The sequence below is a fragment of the Schistosoma haematobium genome, chromosome 1 (assembly GCF_000699445.3).
Source record: "Schistosoma haematobium chromosome 1, whole genome shotgun sequence".
NCBI lineage: Eukaryota > Metazoa > Platyhelminthes > Trematoda > Strigeidida > Schistosomatidae > Schistosoma > Schistosoma haematobium.
In genome coordinates, this window is record NC_067196.1 from 35,133,082 (window position 1) to 35,158,933 (window position 25,852).

General features: G+C 39.7%; 1 protein-coding gene across 1 annotated transcript in view; it reads right to left on the bottom strand.

Annotated features, from left to right (window-relative positions):
• MS3_00008556 (uncharacterized protein) overlaps window positions 1–13,504 on the bottom strand; it is a 39,426-nt gene extending 25,922 nt beyond the window's left edge. Inside the window, exons 1-4 of the mRNA XM_051216889.1 lie at window positions 13,429–13,504; window positions 7,830–8,026; window positions 6,256–7,115; window positions 5,131–5,343 (exon numbers count right to left, since the gene is read on the bottom strand). Coding sequence (XP_051073852.1) covers window positions 5,131–5,343; window positions 6,256–7,115; window positions 7,830–7,845 — 1,089 coding nt within the window. The 5' untranslated portion in view covers window positions 7,846–8,026; window positions 13,429–13,504. The remainder of the gene's footprint in view (window positions 1–5,130; window positions 5,344–6,255; window positions 7,116–7,829; window positions 8,027–13,428) is intronic.
• Window positions 13,505–25,852: the final 12,348 nt, after the last annotated feature.

Below are 25,852 nucleotides of genomic sequence, written 5' to 3' on the forward strand. Positions count from 1 at the left end.
TGGCGACCCCTGCATCAAACTAATGATAAACTCAAATAGACCATATTTCCATCAGTCATCGTTGGAGAGGGTCGGTAGAAGATTGCCGCTCATTCTGGAGTACCTGCTTGGACTCCGACCAAGCCCTAATACAGGCACGCAAAAAGCCACAGTAAAAAGACCCATTAGAACTGAATTGAGTAGCGAGAAAACCAAAAGTAGGTTCCAGGAACAACTGAGGTCACAATGAGGTAGTTCTGAAAACGAGGCTGACCCAGATGTTTTTTTGGAAAGATATACAAACAGCAATGACATCTGTTAGTGATTTAAACCAAGAGGTTACAAAGAACCAGTGGATTTCTTCTAAGTCTATTGCACTGACGGATTCTCGTAAATTCATCCCATCAGGCTCTGAACACGATGAAGAGCGAAAACGAATGAAATCTAGGTTAAGCAAAAATCTAACGAACGGCCGTGAGCATTTGTGGGCAACGAAAGTAAAAGAGATGGAAAAAACAGCGACTACAGGGAACACAAGACAACCCAACAGACTAATAAAGGAAACTGGAATTAATAAGTCAAGTGTAAGTCAGACTATTTCGGCAAAAGGCGACACTCTTATCTACTCCCAGTCTAGACGTTTAGAACGATGGGCGGAACATTCCAGAGAACAGTTCAGCTGGCCTTCAGCTACTCTACAACTACCCACAATTCCCAGACACCGTGAATGAAACATTGAAGTAGGTCCCCCAACTCTAGCTGAAGTTCAAAAGCCTATAGTTAGTCTGAAAAGAGGAGGGGTGGCTGGTCCAGATGGATTGGCGCCAGAGGTCTTTAAGGATGGTGGTCCAATTTTGGCGATTAGTTTGACTAATATTTTAGCCAAAATCTGGGAGTTGGAAGTATTTCCATCTGACTGGTCACAATCACTGATCGTCCCAATATATCACAGAGGGTCGAAATCATCATGAGACAACCATAGAGGGATTAGTTTAACTAATATAATGTCTAAAATACCAGCCTCGATAATTGTCGGACGCAACCTCAAGTGGTGTCCGTCTAGGCTGTCCACTTTATCCATTTTTGTTTAACTTCATCATAGACCTATTGATAGAAATAACATTCTCGTTGACTGAATTCTCGGATATTGATATCCTTCCAGGAGGTCCACTTATCGACTTAGAATACGCAGATGACATAGTCCTGTTTGGTGAAGACGTTGATAAAATGCAGTCTTCTGGTAGCACTAAGCAGAAAATGCCAGAATGTTTGGAATGCGCTTCTCTCCCTCGAAATGCAAGTTGTTGCTTCAGGACTGGTCTGCGTCAACACCTGAACTAAGGATAGGGAGTGAAGTATTCGAACATGTTGACAAATTCACTTATGTTGGAAGTCTGATCAGCCCTAATGGTTTGGTGTCTGACCAAATCTCAGCACGGATTCAAAAAGCTCGTTTGGCTTTTGCCAACTTACGTCACCTACGGAGAAGGCGAGATATCCGTCTATCAATAAAAGGACGAGTATACTGCACGGAAGTTCGTTCCGTTCTACTTCACGGCTGCAAAACATGGCCATTAAGAGTAGAAGGCACTCGTAAGCTACAAGTATCTGACCACAGATGCCTTAGAAATATTGCTGGCGTCTGCTGGGATCACCGGGTAAGTAATAGTGAGGTTAAACACAGGGTATTAGGGAATGATGGTAAATCAGTTGATGAGGTTGTGAATCTTCATCAACTGAGAAAGTTGGGCCGCGTGTTACGTATGCGTGAACACTGATTATCACGATGCGCAATGCTAACCAGTGTTCGGGATGGTTGGAAGAAAGTTAGGGGCGGCCAAACCAAAACGTGGCATCATTGCTTGAAGTCACTAACTTGTAGTCTGAGCCATGTTGGTAGATGCAGACTACTTGGTTGTGTTCGCGTGACTATTGTAACCAATTGTTGGAGACTCTGGGTGACATGGCTCAGAATCGATCACAATGGCGTCGGTGTATACACTCCCTGTCTTCCCTTAAACTAAGAGATTAAAATCGCTTCATATCTTTCTATCTACGTACTAAATCATTCTTCCTGTACTATATCCTTATATGCAATCTTTCTTTTATATATTACCACCTCTGAATTAACTACTTTTATGAATCCGGTGTCCATCTTGTTGTGTTAATGAACTATGGCAACTTGGACCGATGCATATGTGCCTGGTCCTACGTTGTAGCTGATTGACTGACGTAGCTGTCTGCTGTAACTATCTTCAGACAATCATTTACTTCTAGTAAGCACCAACTTAACATATACGGAGAGACAATACCTAACATGGTGATCCCAAAATTTGATTCAACGATGGACTCAAACAGACTATTACCACCGGCCACTGTTGGAGAAGCCTAAGAGAAGATTACCTCTTCCTTTCGATCACATGTTCAAACTTTCATCGTGAGTTATTGTGAGCACACATTCGAATGACTTCTTCTAGGTGGAGAAAAGCTACAACAATAATAGTTCGGCTCAACAATGCAAAAGTTGGGTTTATGTATGAGGAACCAGAGAAGCATTTATCACTTTTAAAAGTGATGTTCGCCCCGATGGGATATGACATGAAAGCTAAACAGTTGTACATCAGTGAACTAAACTAAAAGGTTCGAAAAGTAAATCAATTTCGATGGTGTCTACTGCGTTGGCACACGATGAGAAACTCATCTTAATAAGCTCCGAACAGGATCGAGAGTAAAGACAACTTAAATGTAGATTGATGGAGAGTTTATGTAATGATAGTGAGCAGTGGTGGGCAACGAAAGCGAAAGACACGGAAAAGACAAAAGGTAATTGTTAAAACAATACAGTTGTTCAGTAACCAATTGCAGAGATGTTTAATGATGGTGATTCAGTTTTAACACTTAAGTTAACTGAGAGAGATAAGCTGATGTTAGACGCACAGTACTAGCTAAGGATGGCAAAGCAATTGATAAGGTAATGAATCTTTATCAACTGGGGTGGTTGAGAAATGTTTTATTTATTTATTTATTTATTTTTTTATTTATTTATTTGAACACATGGATATTGGAAAAAGAGAGCGCCAATATATATGCGCCACACAAAACAATGAGAAATCGAAAGGAAAAAAAGGTAAGGAGCTCAAGAAAAAAGAGAGAACAATAACGAAGAGATTGGTGTAAGGTAGTGCAATAGTAATACCGGGGGAAACGGTATGGTACAATCAGAAGAAATCTTTCAGTTAAGGAAGAAACAACCATTTTTTATGAAGAAAGTAAAAGAAGGTTACAGCAGGATCGCCACTGGCTTCTATTCTGAACCATATCTGATAACGTCTCTAGCCACTATGTTGCACCATCTCTCGGAACCCAACCAGGGAGCCGTGAAGGACTAACACAAACCAGCCCTTTGCAGCTTTCTTTCATACCCTGACACCATGTCATACACTGACCACCTCTCCGCTTTTTCCAACCAGTCTCAGAATCGGCAAATAGTGCACGACGTGGAATTCTCTGGGACGACATTCGGAGAACATGTCCAAGCCACCGAAGTCGGTGTTTCAAGATGGTGACACCAATTGCATTATCGTCTCTGTGACCGAACACACGATGCCGAACCTCTGCATTCCTAACATGGTGTTGCCACTGGATGTCAGCAATCCTTCGGAGACAGCGATGATCGAACACAGAGTCGTCTAACGTCCTCAACTCGGAGGCCAGGTTTCACAGGCATGGAGCAGAACTGCTCTCACCGACGTGTTGTAGATCCGACCTTATACAGCCAGACTAACATCACGAAGGCGCCAAAGGTGGCCCAGATTGGTATAAGCCGCTATGGCTTATTATCGCCTACCTAAAGGAGCGATGTTTGACAGTGTAGGAATAGGATTGAAACTAGGGGCAGGTAAACGAGAACGTCCATGAGCTGTGTTGGTAGGTGCAGACAACTTGGTTAGGGTCAGGGGGATTTCCATAACGACTGGTCGTAGACATTGGGTAACACAGTGCAGAACTGGTCATAATGGTACATCTATGATCACTTCGTTTCCACTTAGACAAAGTTTTTTAAAAATTATCTCATACATTTCTATTCCACGAATTTATCCATTGTTCTCGAATGTTGCTGCTCATGCTTAAATCTTCTCCATAACCATTGGTACCGTTACTAATTCTATTAGTCTGGCATTTATTTTGATTTCATCTTGTGCTGATCTGGTGCGGTGACTTGAGAAGACCCATATTTGCGCCCGTTTCTACGTTAATGACTGGCTCAAAATCAATATGTGGATTATTTTCACGTATGTTTCTGTATATAAATGCACAGCTTCCCATAAAATAATACGAGGAATAGTACGGTTACTATAACAACCTATAACACATGTTTCAAATTTATTGTGAAATGGAGTACTGCGCCAAAGGTGCAGATAAGTGACCACTAAAAAGTTTAAAAAACATAAATCACCCGAAATAATAGTTCCGGCTTTACGTAAATTATAGGAGATAAATGGGTTTGTTTACTTGGTTATTAGGCCAATTTATGCTATGAACGTCAATAAAATGGCTTGGAGGTTAAAGATACTGTATGTGGTGAGAGGTGAAAACATTAATAATAATAATAATAATAATAATAATAATAATAATAATAATAATGATAATAATAATAATAATAATAATAATAATAATAATAACAATAATAACAATAATAATAATAATAATAAAAGAAGAAGAAGAAGAAGAACACAACCCCGTCCATCAGGTTCTTGGATGTGAGCTGTACTCTAAATGCAAACTCTAATGATAATATCCGGTTGCGCAAATCGGATTAGGTGGAGCGGGGTTCGAACCTGGTACGTAGTAGCCATATAACCCGCTGGGATCAATAATCAATAAATACTAAAATACATGTGACATTATCTAGAAAGGAATTCTATTTAGCTTCCGAGTTTAATTTATTTTACTCAAACGAAATTTGTGCTTTAACTACTAATCTAATTGGAATCCACAACTGCAGGTGAACAGTTGTATTCATTGATCAAGCACATGAACAAAACGCTTCAAAAATCTTAAAAACGATAGGTCTTCACTAACGAAATTTTCTTCATAATGGTCCAAAATACATAAATATATAATTTAATGTTTTTGAAACATTGTAAATACCTTTGGAAGTTTGGATGACTTTTTCAATCTTAAAGATGGTCGTTGTGTTGCCACATGAGTAATCGTGAGTGAATTGTTGGCCAATGAATGATTTTGCTGAGATGCAATACTTCCGCTGAGTTCTCTTAAGTTTAATTCATTAGATATATGATTATCATGATCACAGGCACCACATAGAGAGCGACATGACACCTTTTGACAATGTATTGAATTCTACAATTATAAAGGTCGGTAACAAATTTTTGAAATATATACCAAATACATAACATGAAAAATCCCCATAATACAAGGAATTTATAGTACGACTAACTATCCCGTTTAATTACGTGAGATCGTTCGCTACTTTTACTAAAATATAACATACTTCGGCCCCTAATTATTAAAAATGCATACAGAGATAATTCTGTGCTTTTCTCAAAGTGAATTATCGTTTTCTGGCAGGAGTATTGTCGGTTAAGATTAGATAATGTACCACGAACAAAGTTTCGTAGCGAAGAAAGATAAATATTATTTTATAATAAGACGGGGTTTAGTAAAGTCAAAATCATTGTTTTGTTCACCAAAGGAGCTAAATTGTTAGTTTTACGTTAAGAAAATGAGGCAAATATCACATGTTAGCTAAAAACAGCCAATAACTGAGACGTGAAACAATACATACTCTTAAAAATATATTAACATGATAATTGTTTCGCGGGTAAAGTGCTTAGTGCTTTCTCGTCATTTACTGAAAAGTGTTCTCTGTATTTTTGAGTGAAGCACGACCAGACATTTGTATAGTGTATAGAGATTACGACAGTTAGGTATAAAACAAATTGTGATATAAAACATAGATTATTTAAGCAACCTTTTTAAAATATTCACTTATTTGTGTAGTATGCAGTTGGTAAGTCATCAAATTAATAAGATACAGGACAAAAATTATTGTGAAGAGGTAGCATGTAACTTGACAGATTTCCAATTAGGATTTTTACGTTCCCTAGAGAACAAAATAACCCAGGTGAGGTAATTTGCCCAGCTAAAATTAAATTTTCTATCCCTGCCAGCTACTAGAAATGCCCATCCAGAAACTCCATCGTAGTGAAGTTTAAAAGCCCCTTACTAGGCTTTAATTTTTTAAAAACTTACACCGGTATCAAAATCAAAATCAGGCGATTGCACACCGTTGTGCAAATTTTCCTTTGCTATGCATGTAAAAGTGTCTTTTGTTCTGCGAATTCGAACTGAAGGTGACAACTTTCTTTTTTTACTGTTATGATTGCCAATGAGAATTTTTTTTTGGTTTTGCCTTTGAGAGTGTATGTCTAGCTGGTCTGAAGATACTTCGGAGTCATTGTAGGCAGTGGCAAAATGGGACGATCTTCGTTTTCTCGTTTCAGCACGGTTTTTAACTGGGATACTTGATAAAGTGAAATCAGGACTGCTGAAATCGGATGATTCGCCTCCCCTTGCAGGGACACTTTTACTGTGTTCTTCGGAAGACGAATAGCCACTATTAGTTAATAACTTGTCATGTTCTGTACTACACCGAAGAGGTGCTAACTTTACATTTCCAACAAAGTCGTTTGCTTTTATAGGAGATAAGCAAGGGGATGCACGACTATCACCTTCTTGTTTTGATTTAATTGGAGATCTTGAATCTGTCGTTTTTGTAACTAACGTTCGAGATAAATCATCAGTTTTTAACGACAGATTTCGAGGCTTTTTAGGTAGATTTATAAAACTGTCCCAGTCTAAAAGCGACCGTCTTGCTTTCTGTGGATATTCACTTGAACTGTGTAAATTTGAGTGGTTTGAATGTGAACCAGCTGAAGTAAACGTCATCTGTCTATCACTTGAGCTTTCTTTGGATTCATTAATATTTTTCTGACTTACAACAACGTCACATACATCTCCAACGGATGAATGCTTTATGCCAACCTTTTGGCAATCATATTCCTTGACTGTTTTATTCGAAGTCGAATTTAAATGAAGCACTCCACTTGAATCTGAAACATAACAAGTGACCTTTTTAAATATCTGGTTAACATTCGTAGACAGGAGAGTAAACTTTATCTATTGGATATGGAATAGGTTGTCAATTACCGAAAAAAAGCGTTTAATGTAATTTAGTTAACCTGGTAATCAGATATAACTTTTACATGACGAAACCATAATTATTTTTTGTAGACAGACAATACTAGCTTGTGGTTCAAGCGGAAATAGGGTGAAAACTAATGGTTCGGGGGTTACAAAATGATTAGAACTCCACAGTAATTTTGAGCACTGTTTCTAAATAACAGGATGCCGGTTCAAACCCTAATTCAATTATAGTAGTTTGGGCAGTCGGAAAGTAACAACATCATGGAGTGCTGCCTAAAGCTGAATAAACAAAACTGCTCTCAAAAATGAGAACTCCAAGCCGAAATTTCAGTTACGATGTAAAGAAACTGTTACTGTGTAATCACCACTAACACTACTAAATAAATTCAATAACATACAAGTAAGTCATATTCTTAAGAAATTAGTCGTGATAAATGTTAAAACTAATTCACAAAACCAGGTATTAGGATTATAAATATAAGCTTATCATAAATTGCTTCGAATCCTCACTAAAATAGGCCAAAAATAAGGGATTCAGTAAGATATTCATGAATCACGGACCCCGTATCGTTTGTGTAAATAAGCTAGAAAAAAACACCGAAGATAATTATGCTACGTACCTTCAGAGAACTTCATGATGTACTGCCCTAATTATTCTGTAGCTTTTGAAATCTGTTTTTGATCATATGTATCACAAGTAGAATTTGCTGGGATCCTCCTTCAGATGACAAAATTTGAAACAGAACCAACTTATTCATATTTTTAAAAATACATTTGTGTTTGTGTTTTCACTGGGAAGATTATCGGAGCAATTACACTGTATGCAGCAAAATAAAGACAGATGACTTTATAAAAAGTTGAAAGCAAAGAGAAAGACAAATGGCATATTAACAAAAGTAGCGACAAATTTGTGATAGAAGGGAAAAGAACTCGCACATAAAATAAGTCATTGAATATTCTCAAGAAATCAGACGACACAATGTTTTCTATTATAAAATATCAGAGATAAATAATCAAGTCCCATACTAGTCATGATCTTCCTTATCGTTCACATAAACTAGTCTCTATCAACCGCGTGTTATTTCGGTATGCTGGACAGGCTCATCAATTGTGACAACCTAAGCGAGTTTTATACGTGAGTGCTTGCAGTCTTAGAAGAAATTCCAGTAACCAAGAAGTCTTGGAGAAAGAAGTATGTGTCACTGAGTTACTTTATTCGTAATATGCGGGTAGTCAGTCAGTCAGCTACAACGTAGGACCAGGCACATATGCATCGGTCCAAGTTGCCATAGTTCATTAACACAACAAGATGGACACCGGATTCATAAAAGTAGTTAATTCAGAGGTGGTAATATATAAAAGAAAGATTGCATATAAGGATATAGTACAGGAAGAATGATTTAGTACGTAGATAGAAAGATATGAAGCGATTTTAATCTCTTAGTTTAAGGGAAGACAGGGAGTGTATACACCGACGCCATTGTGATCGATTCTGAGCCATGTCACCCAGAGTCTCCAACAATTGGTTACGATAGTCACGGGAACCCAACCAAGTAGTCTGCATCTACCAACATGGCTCAGACTACAAGTTAGTGACTTCAAGCACTGATGCCACGTTTTGGTTTGGCCGCCCCTAACTTTCTTCCAACCATCCCGAACACTGGTTAGCATTGCACGTCGTGGTAATCAGTGTTCACGCATACGTAACACAACCTCATCAACTGATTTACCATCATTTCTTAATTGGTTACTATATTCAATCTAATTGATTGTTCGAATTTTCTTTGTAGTCTACTGACTGATTTTGTTCACATAAATGCTACTTATGTTAACAACTCGTATCAATCGGACTACTGGTAAAAGGAATAAAATCTTTTAATTGTGTAGATCTCTTGTATTTACTTAAACTAACTCATACGTTGATCTAAATCAGGACTTGAGCAAAGATTATGTTGCGAAACAATAACTTTGTACTGATCTTTTTGAATAGTGGGTAGTTTTGATAAGATTTGCCCGTGTCCACTGACAAATTAATGTTAATATTCACTAATTGAAGACAAACAATGAGGCAGATTTTATCTAGAGACAGTTTATTTTTATTTGTACATTTAGTTAAATAAGAATAAATATTCACTCATTAGCAGAACACGATCTGATTGGCTTAACAAACATGGATCTACCATCCTGTCACTTAATTACACAAACTCGTGTAATCGTTTACTTATTCTGACATGACTCAGAAAAAGATGGACATATTATACATTGCCAATCCAGGAGAATGGATCGATGGGCAGAACACTTTAAGGATCAGTTCAACTGGCCTTCAGCCACACCTTGGTTTTCCATGATCTCCAGTCTGCCTGAACGGCAAGTTAATGTAAGTCCTCCGACTCTTGACGAAGTTGAAAAAGCTGTCGGAAATTTGAAGCGTGGGAAAGCAGTAGGCCCTGACAGGTTTACCACTGAGATTTTTAAGGATAGCGGCCCAGTATTAGCAGTGAGATTGACTGAGGTCTTAGGTAGAATTTGGGAACTGGATGTAATCCCATCTCACTGGTCTCAATCACTGATTGTGCCAGTCTATAAAAAAGGACAAAAGTCCTCTTGTGACAATCACAGAGGAATCAGTTTGACTAATATAGTGTCTAAAATATTAGCTTCAATAATACTTCGACGCCCAACTAAAGCTCGTGAAGAGCAGACTAGAGAAAATCAGGCTGGTTTTCGACCTGGACGTGGTTGTATAGACCACATATTCACACTACGTCAGGTTCTAGAACACAGACACACGTTCAGACGCCCGCGAATCGTAGTATTTCTCGACCTTAAAGCAGCATTCGACTCTGTCGATCGTAAGGTTCTATGGCAGTGTTTGTCACTGAAAGGAGTACCAAAGAAGTGCATTAACCTTGTAAAGGCTCTCTACTCGAACACAACTGGTAGAGTGAGAGCTTATGGCGAACTGTCATCAGGATTGGTGTTCGTCAGGGCTGTCCACTCTCTCCATTTTTGTTCAACTTTGTCGTTGACGTACTTTTAGAGATAACACTTTCCTCGTCTAAATTTCCAGGGGTTGAACTTCTACCGGTAGGTTCACTTGTTGACTTAGAATATGCTGATGACATAGTTTTATTTGGTGAAGACGCTGACAAAATGCAGTCTTATGACCACTCTAAGCAACAATGCAAGCATGTTCGGGATGCGATTCTCCTGCTCGAAATGCAAAATGTTGCTTCAGGATTGGGTTGCATTGACACCCGAACTAATGATAGGGAGTGAAGTAATTGAGCTTGTCGATCGCTTCACTTATCTTGGAAGTCTCATCAGCCCTTGTGGTCTGGTGTGTGACGAAATCTCAGCACGGATACAGAAGGCTCGACTAGCTTTTACCAACTTGCGTCATTTATGGCGTAGGCGAGATATCCGTCTATCAACCAAAGGACGGGTTTCCTGTTGACTACCTCCAACCACCATCTAAATCTCAATATATAGTGCCCGCAGTGTTGAGTCACCTAGACTGGTGGCCACATTGCAACATGATCGATAGCATTCGATCTGCACTAATAAGGACTAGACAAGCATGACATTGATCACCACCCAGTGATCAATCAATTGTGAAAGGACGGGTTTACTGCACAGCAGTTCGTTCCGTCCTACTTTATGGCAGTGAAACATGGCCGGTAAGAGTAGAGGATATTCGTAGGTTACTAGTATTTGATCATAGGTGTCTTCGAAATATTGCTCGTATATCCTGGGACTATCGAGTAAGTAATGCAGTTGTTAGGAAACGGGTACTAGGTAAGGATGGCAAATCAACTGATGACGTAGTGAAACTTCATTAGTTGGGATGGCTGGGACACGTGTTACGTATGCCCAACGACCGACTGCCTCGACGTGCGATGTTCAGTGGTATAGGAGTAGGTTGGAAGAAAGCTAGGGGCGGCCAGACCAAAACATGGCACAAGTCCATGAAGTCACTGACAAGTGGACTGAGTCATGTTGGTAGGTGTAGACTACCTGGTTGGGGACCGCGAGATGATAGCAACCGATGTTTAGAGACCCTGAATGGCATGGTTCAAAATCGTTTGCAATGGCGCAGGTGCATACACTTTGTGTTCTCTCAAATTTTGATCTTATCCCTCCTTGTCTCTTTTTTTCCCTTCCCAAATTTATTTCGCTGTATTATACTCTTTAAATAACATCTCCAAACACTAATTTTCCCGATTACCGCTTATACTCTTATTACCTCTATCACTATGGGATTTGAGTCGATCATTGAATCTCTGTGCTAATGTGGTGTGGCAACTCGAACTGATTTACGTACGTACGACGTTCTACGTTGTTACTGACTGACTGACTGTCTTCTACTTTTAATGGCCATGTTTCGCTGCCGAATGTGGTTACTTCGTTACCGGAAATATGGGGGTAAGACTATCTGTAAATATACTGTGTATTTTACGAAGACAGACCTTTAGGATCACAGGTTATAAAGTCGTTTACACGGGTATATACTTGCAATCAGTGTTAGCTATTCCACCCAATTCGGTCGACCGAAGGTTTAATGCTAGAAAAAATTGAAGCGAAATATAATGCATTATAGGTTAACAAGATGAAAATTCTTTCAAAAGAATTCATCGAAAAAGTTTACAGGTTACCCAACTTGAATGAAGAATGATAGGGTCTTTGATACTAAAGTGGTTACTCGCGGATGAGAACAATGATGTTTAGTCATAATATTCACACTCTACTCATGAAATAACTGCCTAACAGCTTCTATAGTTTAAATATGTTGGATCGATCTATCCAAACAACCTTATTTGAATGTATGGACGGCATGGTGGAGAAGATTTGTAGCTCAGGTGGATGATTTTGGTTGAGTTTTGTTCTCTGGGCTGGATGGTTTGGTCGTGGAGCTTTCATCGTTCTTCTGAACAAAAATCAAACCAATGGGAGACAAAACCAAAACAAAGAAGTAAACAATGACAAATTTAAGGTCAATAAGGACCAATCAACACCGAGGTGCACAGAACAAGCTGTGAAACACATATGGAGAAATTCGAACACTTCACTTCTATCTGAAGTTTGTGCTGATGATGTCGTTGAGAAGAACGATGAAAGCTCCACGACCAAACCATCCAGCTCAGAGAACAAAACTCCACCAAAAGTATGGACGGTATAAATAATGGCCAATAGGTGCATGACATCGTCAGTCGATACCAACCCTACTACTAGCGGCAAAAGATAGTTTTGTATCCTGACCAAACAAGTTGGTCCGAAAACAACGAATGGATGATTAAACAAGTAACCACTGGAAACGAATATCAGCAGATGTCATGAAACAAACGGATAACGACAATACTCACTAGTTTGTAATTAATGAAGTACTGTCCAGTTTAAGCCTGAAAATAGCTGTAAAAGGGGAAATTCAGTGCAGAATGCATGAAGACAGAGACTAGTGTCTACCGGATACCGTAATCACTTTTGTAAAGCCTTCCAAATAACAGGTGAAAACGTGTCATACTTTCCAACCGGTACCCTAGATGTAATCAGGAACATGCAGTTTCAACACCACTTTCCATAATTCATGGTCTTGGTCCCGCGCTTAACTGTAGGCTAAAGAATGATTTTGCTACAATATCATGTATACCAAACGATTTGTATGATTTAGTTGTGCCGTTCAAAATAGAGGCCATTAGATAAATCAAATATGGTAATAAGGCTTGTTTTCATCATAAAATCTTAAATTATTTAGACTACTTATCGTAAAACATGGCCCAGACACACTTAGACATTTTGAAGGAAGGCAAAGATCTTATTAGTACTCCAAACAAAGTATAATGCAATTAATAGACTCCCTCTATGTAGCTCTCAGATCCACTTGGTGTAGTGATGGCTCTATTGAATGAATCAATCGAAAGAGGTTATGCACAGACACAGAACTAATAGGTCCGACAAGTAAACACTTTACTTCTCTGAGTTACCCACTAAGTCATTAAAATAGCAATTTCGTAAGCACCATAGGGATATCAGTGAGATAAATATGAGTGAGGTTCTCTTTAACGCCCCAGAATCAGTTTCAGAAGTATACACGCTGAAGCGTTATAACGTCTCACGGAGAACAGCTATCCAAAAATGTAGGCTATAGTGAACAGTGCGTAGAATTACGAAGGAAATACGATTAGATTTTATTTAACACTACATTTTGTCCGGGTCACAAACCTTTTATTGCGTTCTCGAAACTAACTAACAGAGTAAAGACAAGGTCAAATTTCGCAAAATCCCCTTTACCGCGCACAACTACAAATTGAAATGGGACCACTGAAATGGGTTCAAATAAATCCCATTTGTAACTCATAGATTTTACAAACTAATATGTACCACTTTATCAAGCATCTTTCATTGCATGATACTAAATTATTTCCATGGGCCTCGTTTTCGGTTCTAAAGGGTCATTCTTTGGTTATGTAGAGCCAGTGAAATAACACGGCCCTTGCCAAATCATCCAGGATACAGGTCACTGAATATCAAACAGTTTACCAATCCTTTTCAACGTCAAGGACAACCAACACGCACTAGTTAATTACATGCCTTGTACTAGCCTATGCGGCAGTGGTCGCACTCTGTATCTTGTACCAGTGCCTACCGACACATCTCTGTATAATCGTTATTTCCTTTCTACAGTCATCAAAGTAGCCACACTAACTTCAACGTAGGCTGGATGGTCACACCATATCCGTCCAACTCGAGTAGGCCCCAATCAACGACTTAGGTCACCTACGTTGGTAATCTATAGTTGTCGAGCTCGAGCTTATATGAGTATAATGTTCCAAACGACGTCGCTAAATATGAAGGCATTTGCCTTCCTATCATGTCAACGGAACCTTTGTTCGACTTCAACTTTAATAACTTCAGTTAAAGTTGTGTCATTTTATTACGTTCATACCTAAAAAATCGACACTTTAAGGTTAGGGTTAATTTCACTTTATCTCAGGCTATGGAATGTCCTAGTGGGGTCCCCCAGGGCTCAGTACTAGGGCCTCTTCTCTTCTTGATCTACATAAATGATCTTCCTCAACAGGTAACGTCAGACTTATTACTTTTTGCCGACGACGTGAAACTTTGAGAGAGATACGCAACCAAGACGATACATAGGCACTTCAAGAGGATCTAACTCGACTTCAAAGTTGGGCAGACGATAACGGACTTACCTTTGACACTTCAAAGTGTAAAGTAGTCCATCTGCGACATGTTGCAGACTACAGTTATAACTTAGGAAACTCCTCTCTAGTAGTATCCCAAGTCGAAAAAGATTTAGGAGTCCTGGTGCCCCACGACTTAAAGTCTTACGCTAACTGTGACAAAAATGCCTTCCGAGCAAACCTTGCACTGGTAACGTTGAGGCGCATTTTTGGCCAGCTTGACGGAAGAACTTTCCACACAATCTTCAATAGTTTCATCCGTCCCCATTTAGAGTACGGAAACATAGTACTCCCCCTCACTCCAAAAGGACAAGGTCACTTTGGAGAGTATCCAACGGCGAGCCACGAAATCAGTTCGAGGACTCAAATCTAAGCCTTACGAAGAACGCCTCCGTTCACTAGACCTTTACCCATTAGAATAAAGGTGTCTTAGAGGTGATTTATTAATGGCTTATAGTATTCTTAACACTTCTGGACATCCTCTTAAACACCTACTTAAGCTTAGTTCGAATAATAACCTAAGAGGTAACACCCAGAAACTGGAAACATAACATAGCAAGACGGAATGTAGACACAACTTCTACTCCTTAAGAGTTGTCAAAAGCTGGAATTCGCTGCCGGCCGAGCTAGTCCAAGCGACTTGTCAGGAGTCCTTCAAGAGGCAACTTGACATGTTCTTAAGGACCAAGGACAGCATCACACTATGATTTACCAATTTCTTTTCCTCTTTTATTGTTAACATACCTAGGTTCCTGCCTGGAGGATTTGGTGATCCCCTGCTACTAGACACGGAAGCCTGTTAAGCGAAAGCTTCTTCTATTCCTTCCACAACCATTTGAACCATTTGAATCACTTAAATTATATATATTGTTACTACCACTTTGGTGGTTCAGCTTCGACAGAGATTAACAACATTGGTACTAGTTTTTCAATACCTCGTACATCCATATACACTAGTACTTTCTTGACATTTTGGTACACTGACACGGTTTCAGGTTGTCACGCCTATACAATGTTTGGTTTTGCTCACCAGTATAGTCAATCCCATTTGTATATGTGACAGTAAAGAATCGCCAGGGTAAACAATTCAGTGATTACAATTGATTGATCACTGGGTGGTGATCAATGTCATGCTTGTCTAGCCCTTATTAGTGCAGATCGAATGCTATCGATCATGTTGCAATGTGGCCACCAGTCTAGGTGACTCAACACTGCGGGCACTATATATTGAGATTTAGATGGTGGTTGGAGGTAGTCAACAGGTAACCCTGGACCCGGGTTTCGTGCTACTCGGCACTCGTCAGCGTCTCAATATATAGTTGTCCTTCATGAACATCTTCAGGGTTGACTAAACTTGGGATCTTCGATAACGATGATTTTGCGAACGAGGTCGCCGTCAACCCTTAATGGTGACCTTGACGTGACTTCGTAAACGATAAACTGTGAGTTGTAACATTATTTGTATACTTTTTACGCATGTCGACATTAATTCTCTATATTCGGGTGTTTTTCGCACATTTTACTTTTTAAGCCTCGTGACACGCTCGAACTTCCAAGGATTAAGACACGTACACCCCCACCTTGCGACTCATGCCATTCTGGTCTGACAATATCGAATCCAGGCTGTGCTATGCAAATGATAACTTCCATGAGCATAGAGTGACAGACCACGTCGTCGCAGCAGTGAAGCAATAACCGTGCGACTTAGACCAGAACGTTACACCGAATATGTTTGTGTTTTGATGCATCCGAACTTTACGAAACTTTGAAAAGGGGCATCCCTAAGTGTTGAGATCCAGCCCATTGACAAAGGTAACGTCATCTACTTCACAGTATCGAGTTGTAGCATAGCTTGACAATGGAAATGTTGCTGCCTGTGTGAAAGGCCACTAGTGGACGAAATTTTTCAAGAAAATATTATCTAGGCTCCCCCAAAAGGTACAAGCGTCTCATTTCAATGTAACGCCGTAACCAAACTGGCCTCATCTGATAGCTGGACACTTAGGATAACTAGAACCCCCGATCACAACAAGAAAAGGCTTCGGCTAACTCTAAACGAAAACTCAGATCTCTACAGTACTCTCAGTCGTTTCCTGAACACTCATCATGATCTCAGATGCTCCGAAACCTGGTACAACACCATAATCTACTCCTCGATATATACAAACAGAGGTTAGTAGACGACAATATTAATTTACTGGTTTTTGGAACTACCATACGTAATCCGATGACAAACCATTAAAGATGCCACAGACATTTGGAGTTTGAAAATGATTTAACCAGTAACACTTTCTTATGTGAATCTTACCCACCAAGTGAAATCAAAAGACAGAAGCGAAGATATATTTGATAGGCTATCAATATACCGAGGATCGACTGATCTGACCTGGCTAGCGATTGCAAGGGACGTTCAGCACGGCCTTCCACTTGTGATCTGGTGCGGACGAGTGACGGAGCGCCCTCAGCTAGGTGAGTCCATCAAAACTAACGTGGTCAGTATCCAATGTCGAAGACTTACAGAGTTATTTATTTTGGGGATTTATTTACCGCCACAGATCTCCCCCTCTAGTGGGATAGTGACGACCCTAAGACGTGGCCAGTCAGAAGTTTAAACCCAACGAGATTGTCGTTGGCAGACACTCTTCTGATAGCTTGCAAGGTTTAGCATTTTCCTGCCATGTAATACATATGGTAGAAATTAGTAATAAATTTTCGACTCATCATAAACTTCGTCGTACTTTTTCTTCATTCCAACCGTCCTGGAAAATAAACTAATATGTAAAAGCATGTCGAAATACACTCTTACGTGCGATAAAACACAAAGCGGGCTAAAAAGAGGAAAATAAATTCACGTGATAGCTTAAAAAAGGATTTTTACAAAATGATTTTTTGGTTTTTTCGAAATAAAATTATGAATATATAAGCATAATAAAATTGGTTTTTTTACTTATATATATTACAAAGGAAAATCGATATGATATAAAATGTCAACTAGTAGCTTACGTGCAATAATCGTTCAAAGATTTTGGAAATCTTAGTCTTCTTGTAGAACGCGTTGTTTTAAGTTATTTTCTGATACTGCCGAAGTATCCTCGTGCGCATTGGTTGTCGAGTGAGGTATTGTAAGTTCAGGAGCCGTGTCGTTCGATTGTACCGGGGGAGAATCGACGTGAATAGAATTTCCATCTAAATACGCTGCTTTTGAGGCGATCGATGCTGATGCTATCGTTGGTAACGTTCTTATCGATTATACAACACTTAGGTTCGCGTTGAAGTACTTTGAAGGGGCTTTCGTATGCTGATTCAAAAGGTCGTCGATATGAGTCTCGACGAACGAAGACGTGTGTACTATATTGTAAGTCAGGCTGAACGAAAACATCAGTTGATTGTGGTCGAGTGGAAACAGGTTTAACTGAACGCATTGCGTTTGCAAGCCTGCTCATGTGGGAGTTTAGATCCATGTTCACTGAAAAAGATGAAGAACCCACGAATTCTCCTGGAAGTCGAAGTGTCGCTCCATAAACGAGTTGGGCTACAGTATATCCAGTGTCAGCTTTCACTGCATTGCGAACACCTAGTAAGATGAGTGGAAGAATGTCAGCCCACTGAGAAATGTTTGCAGCTGATAGTGAAGCTTTTAGTTGTCGGTGAAAGCGTTCTAGAAACGCGTTTGCTTGGGGTGGTAGGCGATCATTCGGAAGCAAGTGATTCCTAATAGTGTGGTCAGACAACGGAAAGGTCCAGATTCCAACTGGCGTCCGTGATCTGTAGTGATGGTTGAAGGGCAGCCGAAGTTTGCTACCCATCGTTCGACAAAATCGTGGGCCACTGTTTCAGCAGTGATGTTCTTGATAGGTACTTCTTCTAGCCATCGAGCGAAACAGTCTACGTAGGTTAAGAGATAAGAGTATCCATTTGAATCTGATAAAGGTCCTATCAAATTCAGATAAACATGGTCGAAACGAACGTCGGGAGTTTTAAATGAACCTAAGGGACATTTGTTGTGTCTAATAACCTCGGATTTCTGGCAGCTTACACAGAAGCGTGCCCACTCCCTCACGTCTTTATTCATTCCAGGCCAGCAAAATCGTTCTGCTATGACTTTGATTGTTGCACGAACACCTGGATGAGAAAGTTTGTGTAACGTATTGAAAATGTTGCGTCGATAATGTTTCGGCACGATTGGGCGATCCCTACCTGTAAATGTGTCACAAAGTAAGGTTTCCTTACCTGTTCCCATCTGTTTGATGCGCAGTTTAAGTGTTGTTAAGAATAACTTGTGCTGAAGATCAGTGTCTTCTTTTTGACTCTGGGCGAGTTTAAAAGATCGATTCCTTGGCAATTGTTCAAGGAAGTTCTACGAGACAAGGCTCCCGCAACTACATTGTTTGCTCCAGAAATGTTTTGTATATCTGAAGCAAACTGCGAAATATAGTCCAGTTGACGAGACTCACGAGGTGAGTACCTATCTGAGGAAAAGGTTAAAGAGAAGGTAAGCGGTTTATGGTCAGTGAAAAGGATAAATTCACGGCCTTTGATATAGTGTTGAAAATGCCGTACAGCACAATACATAGCCAGGAGTTCCCTACAAAAAGCGCTATACCTCAATTCAGTGTCTAGCAACCGTCTAGAGAAAAACGTCAAAAGTTGCGAGGAGTGGTTAATCCATTGTTGTAAGATTCCTCCGATTGCTGAGTCGGATGCGCCTAGTGCGATACTAATGGGTGCTGATGTGCAGGCATTGTTGTTTGAGCGATAAGTTCCTTAACTGTGGAAAATGCTTTTCGCGCGAAATCGTCCGAATCAATGGATTTTGCATCTCCATGAAGTTGGTCAATTGGAGCTTATATAAGGGATGAGCAGTTTGGTATATACGTCTATAGAAACTTACAAAGCCGTTAAATGTGCGTAGTTGCTTAATGGTGGTCGGTTCTGGATAATCCAGAATGGCCGCCACCTCGCCTCTTAGAGGTCGGATGCCTTGCGCAACCATAGTGTGTCCTAGGAAATCTAAGGAGCTGGTTCCGACTTGGCATTTCTGAATATTTACAGTAATGCTATGCTTTTGAAGCCGTTCGAAAAGAAGACCCAGATGCTGGAGATGCGATACTCTGTCCAGACCTGCTATCAAGAAGTCATTAACATACGGATGAACGAAGTTGAGACCTTGATAAACGTCATCTATGAACATTTGGAATGATTGGGCAGCATTTTTTAGGCCGAACGCATACGCAAAAATTCGTAAACACCAAAAGGAGTAATGATAGCGGTTTTGGAATGTCGTCAGTGGCCATGGGAATTTGGTTATCGAGATAACCATCTGCTGGAAAAGTAAACCAAGAATGCGAACGATTTAAAATAAATGAAATTACAGCAGACCAATTTAAATGTTTTATTTCTATCTGTGGTTTAAATAATCCAGAAGATGCCGATATCCGTACCAGGGTTTAAGCACGTACTGACCAGGAACCGAATATGACCCTACAAATGGTCACAGCCAAGTGTCGGCCGTTGTTAAATCTCAAGAATCATAACGCTTTGGTGCAACAGAAGGCTGAAATTTCTGATTTCGGTTCAAAAATGCGATCAGGTCCTCTATATCGCTCAAGCAAAGCAAAACAAGCGCAAAGCAACCTTCAGTCAAACAGCAATCACCATGTTGGTTTTGCGGAGCATGGCTTTTCGTGAACTTATGTCCGTTCAATAAGCAAAAATGCCACCAATATTATCACATTGGTAATAAATGATAGGTATTGTCGATTGAAAGCTATACTCGTTCCTAAGCTATTCTGATAACCCGCAAGCTAGAACTACACAGCGACTTGAACACCAGAGAGAAGACGCAAAGTGTGAGAGAAATACTTTACTCCAAGGTTTGTTTTTGTACAGAAAATCATGGGTATTTATAGATGTTAGCGTTTGTTAAATCAACATCATATTTCAGCCAACCCGTTAGCGACATATTATGCTACTGACTAATAGTAGCACGCCACGTTGGACTTCTAGAATGCTCCATCGTGCTGTGATTGGCTAGGACTTTTCGGCTTCTTTTGGGCCTCTGGAGGCTCCGTTGAGGTTCTCCGAAAGCCGACTCAACAATAAAGATCACTGCTCGTCGAATAAGTGCAAGTCTAAATGTCGTAGTGGAAATGCGAAGCAACAACCGCATTGTCAAATTAAAAGCATGTTCGCAACTTTCAAAGTTGGATTTCAAAGTAAGCGGAAGTATGTAAACATATTAATGAATGAGAAACCTATACGTCTTCAATTGGATGCGCCTCTCGATGTTACATTGATTTCCAAGAACACGTGCCATAAGCTAGGGTGTCCACTTATCCGACCGACAGAACATGTTGCTCGAAATGCTTCAGGAGATATAGTGAAGCTAATAGGAGAAGTCACGTGCAACGTGCACTTCAACGGACATAAGTTTACCGATGTTTGTTATCCTACTAATCGGCACGATTTTGATCTATTAGGATTAGACTGCATTGAGAAGATTGTAACCTTGAACAAATTATTAAATTAGGCATGTTCTCACTATGCTTCCTCTGAGTCTATCCAAATTTCTGATGATATTTCTGAATCAAATGCCTCCGATGCATCATGCTCCCCTGATATTCATGAATTAAATGCTTCTGATGTAACATGTTCTCGTAATCTTTCTGAATCATATGCTTCCAATGTAATGTGTTCTCATAATGACTGTAAATCAAATACCTCCGATACAACGTGTCCTCACAATCATTCTCAATCAAATGCCTCAAACAAAATATGCTCTCGTAAGACTTCAGAATCTCATATATTTTATTCTAATGTTATGTCCTTACCAAAGTCTTCTGTTTCTTTCCAAAAACCGATGACATTTCCAAAAGAACCTTGGTCGTGCGTAAATATTGATTTTGCCGGCCCATTCCAGGGTACATATTTCCTCGTTTATGTGGATGCCTACTCAGAATGGCCGGAGATCCTCCCTATGCACCAAGTCACTTCTAAAGAAACTATAATTAAGTTACAGCAACTATTCTCCCGTTTTGGAGTCCCAGATGTTCTTGTGTCGGATAACTGCACTCAGTTTACTTCTTCCATTTTCCCAGATTTTTGCAACAGATTTGGAGTCAAACATGTTCGTCCACCTCCATATCATCCACAACCGAATGGTCAAGCCGAAAGGTATGTGGATTTCTTCAGAAGAGCTTTACTGAAGGCAAAATGGGAGGGAAAGATAAAATAAATTCTTGATGATTTTCTGTTGGCCCACAGAACAACTCCAAATCCACCAGCACCAAATCAAATGTCTCCAGCAGAAATTATGTTTGATAGAAAAGTTAAAACTGCTCTCGATGCTACAAAACCAAATCCAAATAACATAGGAAGAAGAAACCGAAAGATAGAAACCCAAATTAACCTCCATCATGGGGCGAAACGTAGAATCTTCCGAAATAATCAAAATGTATTCGTCCGTAATTTCCGATACTCACCTCTGCAACGGATCTGTGGACTCATGCTTGGGAGACGAGCAAATATAATGCATGTTGTGGAAGTTGAAGGTCAAAAGTGGATACTTCACGCTAAACACATACTAGAAAATGCTGGAAGTTCACAGAAAACCGAAAAACTTGGCTCAATGTGGAAAATACTCTTAGTTTTGATTTGGGAAGTTCAGCGACTCAGAAGACTGTGCATCCTGAACAAAATCCTATTAGGAGATCATTACGAAAAGGCAGAAGATCAGATATGCTGCAGGTGAACACAATTAGAAGAGCATATGTTTCTGAAAGGAGATATCAATCATGATATCTTAGGTATTAATTGTAACTACTGATTAACCATTTTTCTGTTTTTATTTATTACAGTTACCTGAATTGGTCACGCTTTACAAGGACCACAACGCCATCCAGTTTCGCTTATTTATGCACTCAGTTGAATGACAGTTATCACTTATTTTTTTCAAGGGGGAAGATGATGTGAACAGAGAAATAAGAAGCCTTGACAAATCACGGAAGCTGTTTTTCGTGACGTTATCTCAATTAACTCAAAGCTTGTAGAACCTTAACATTTATTTTTGTACCTAGTCTATTCTAAAGAACATAAGCCTTCGTATGATGCGTGACTCACAGTCATAGCCCCTTTTGTTCAAAGCTATTTTAATTTAAACGAATTATTTTGTACTCCATTTTTCTACGCTAATCCCCTGGTTTGGACATAATTGTATTTACCTAATTATTGTACGTTGTGGTCCGGTTAGTAAACTATTTATTCTGGAATAGATTGTGTAGTGTTCCAGTTGGCTTGTCTTCTCTCACTCTCGTGCTTTTCAGCCAATCCGGTGATAAAATATTTTTCTTCTCTCTACCCCACTTCGAACTCACGCATATTAGCCTCAAGGTTAAGCCGGTCAGCCTATCGCGTCAAGGTCTTAATGGAGATTAGACAAGTTATCCTCTGCACAAAAGTGGGTAGTGTTGAGGATGATGTCCTCAATATCTGACTCCAAATAATAATATCCCGTAACTGAGTATTTTAGGTAGGCTTAATCTCCTAGTAGAATTGCGAATTTACTCGAGATTATTAAAAAGCCTGAACACCAGTTATAGAGATAGTTTATTGATAATGAATAATAATAATCCACAAGCGTACAGTGAGCAAGCACACGATGAAACAGAGAGAGTGAGTGAGTCTGTTAAAAATCCATATATATTTGAGAGTTAATCGGGTGTGGATAGATTATCGATTATCTGAACATTGAGGCCAATAGGAAGATAGCTTAAGCGTTAATGTACAGACATACTTTCGATCATACACACCGAAATTAACATAGTGAATTGAGTCTGAGATACAATGACTAGATAAATGATACAGTAGTGAAATGGGCTTGCCACAGTAGACAGATCAAGGACGTAACAGTTATATGCTTTAACCAAATCGATTTTCGAAAAGACAGCTTTACCTTTCAAGGCAGCTGTCAAATCGTGAATGTGAGGCAACGAGTAACGATTGGGAACGGTTTTCGCATTCAATCGCCGATAGTCAACAGTTGGACGCCAATCGTTGCTGTCATTTTTAAGGACCATGTGCAACAGAGATGCCCATGGGCCGTTTAACGGTCGTATGATTCCTAGGTCTATCATGTGATCGAATTCGTTTTTGAACAGCCTTAGCTCTTAGGTAGCCTGTCGACGTGTTTTCGAGAATACAGGTGGTCCTGTGGTCGTGATGTGATGTGTAACATTGCTGGTCACACACGGCAATTCCTGCTGTGGTTTGTATATTTCAGAATACTTAACGAGTAGTTGTTGATAGAATGGGTCTATCATGTGTTCAATTGTGACTGGAGATAATCTGTAACCCGAAAAATAAGTCACGCAAACAGATGAATTAGTGTTTCTGCTTACTACCCTCTGTTTGCGCGCATCGATGAGTAGATTGTGGTGTTGTAGGAGGTCTATAGCAATGATTGGCATAGAAACATTCGCAACAACGAAGCTCCAGTGAATGGGTTTGCGTAAATCCACGTTAAGGTAAACGTACCTTTTATCGTATGTAGCGATAGGCTTTCCGTTTGCAGCCCGTAGGTTTAAAACCGATTCGTGAAGTCGATCGCTAGAATTCGTCGATTTTTGGAAAGAAACAGAAGACTTTGGTAAGGACATAACATTAGAATAAAATATATGAGATTCTGAAGTCTTACGAGAGCATATTTTGTTTGAGGCATTTGATTGAGAATGATTGTGAGGACACGTTGTATCGGAGGTATTTGATTTACAGTCATTATGAGAACACATTACATTGGAAGCATATGATTCAGAAAGATTACGAGAACATGTTACATCAGAAGCATTTAATTCATGAATATCAGGGAGCATGATGCATCGGAGGCATTTGATTCAGAAATATCATCAGAAATTTGGATAGACTCAGAGGAAGCATAGTGAGAACATGCCTAATTTAATAATTTGTTCAAGGTTACAATCTTCTCAATGCAGTCTAATCCTAATAGATCAAAATCGTGCCGATTAGTAGGATAACAAACATCGGTAAACTTATGTCCGTTGAAGTGCACGTTGCACGTGACTTCTCCTATTAGCTTCACTATATCTCCTGAAGCATTTCGAGCAACATGTTCTGTCGGTCGGATAAGTGGACACCCTAGCTTATGGCACGTGTTCTTGGAAATCAATGTAACATCGAGAGGCGCATCCAATTGAAGACGTATAGGTTTCTCATTCATTAATATGTTTACATACTTCCGCTTACTTTGAAATCCAACTTTGAAAGTTGCGAACATGCTTTTAATTTGACAATGCGGTTGTTGCTTCGCATTTCCACTACGACATTTAGACTTGCACTTATTCGACGAGCAGTGATCTTTATTGTTGAGTCGGCTTTCGGAGAACCTCAACGGAGCCTCCAGAGGCCCAAAAGAAGCCGAAAAGTCCTAGCCAATCACAGCACGATGGAGCATTCTAGAAGTCCAACGTGGCGTGCTACTATTAGTCAGTAGCATAATATGTCGCTAACGGGTTGGCTGAAATATGATGTTGATTTAACAAACGCTAACATCTATAAATACCCATGATTTTCTGTACAAAAACAAACCTTGGAGTAAAGTATTTCTCTCACACTTTGCGTCTTCTCTCTGGTGTTCAAGTCGCTGTGTAGTTCTAGCTTGCGGGTTATCAGAATAGCTTAGGAACGAATATAGAATTCAGTAGACAAGACTTATCAGTGGCGACGGGAAACTACAGTGAATATTTCGTTGGAGCAATTAGAAGCCTATATGGTGCGTCAAGAAAAACGGTTTGAAGCGTCCCAAATTGGAATCATGGAAACCCTGATGCAGAAATTCTGCCTGTCCCAGAGAAACCCTGCTTCTAGTGAATCATAAGTATCACATACTGATTCAGTCATTAACGCCATCCATGAATTTAATTTTGATAGTGTAGCAGATGTAACTTTCGAGTCGTGGTTTAGGAAGTATGAAGATTTGTTTTATATTGATCTTTGCAAACTGGATGACACTTCAAAAGTCAGAATACTTCTTAAAAAACTTGGGACTACGGAACATGAACGCTATAGCAACTTCATTCTTCCGAAGAATCCACGAGATTTTAGTTTTCACGAAACAGTTAGAACCCTTTCCCAAATCTTCGGAGAACAATCATCTCTATTTAATATCCTTTATCAGTGCTTAAAGTTAACGAAAGAACCAGGAGATGACTGGGTGAAACATGTAGGAACGGTGAGCCGAGAATGTGAGGGGTTCAAATTGTCGTCCATGTCTGAAGATCAGTTTAAATGCTTAGTATTTATCTGTAGCCTGCGCTCACCCGAGGATGCTGATATCCGAACCAGAATCCTAAGCAAACTCGAACACTGCTCTAATATGACCCTGCAGGAGGCAACTACCGAGTGCCAAAGGTTAGTGAACTTGAAGCATGATA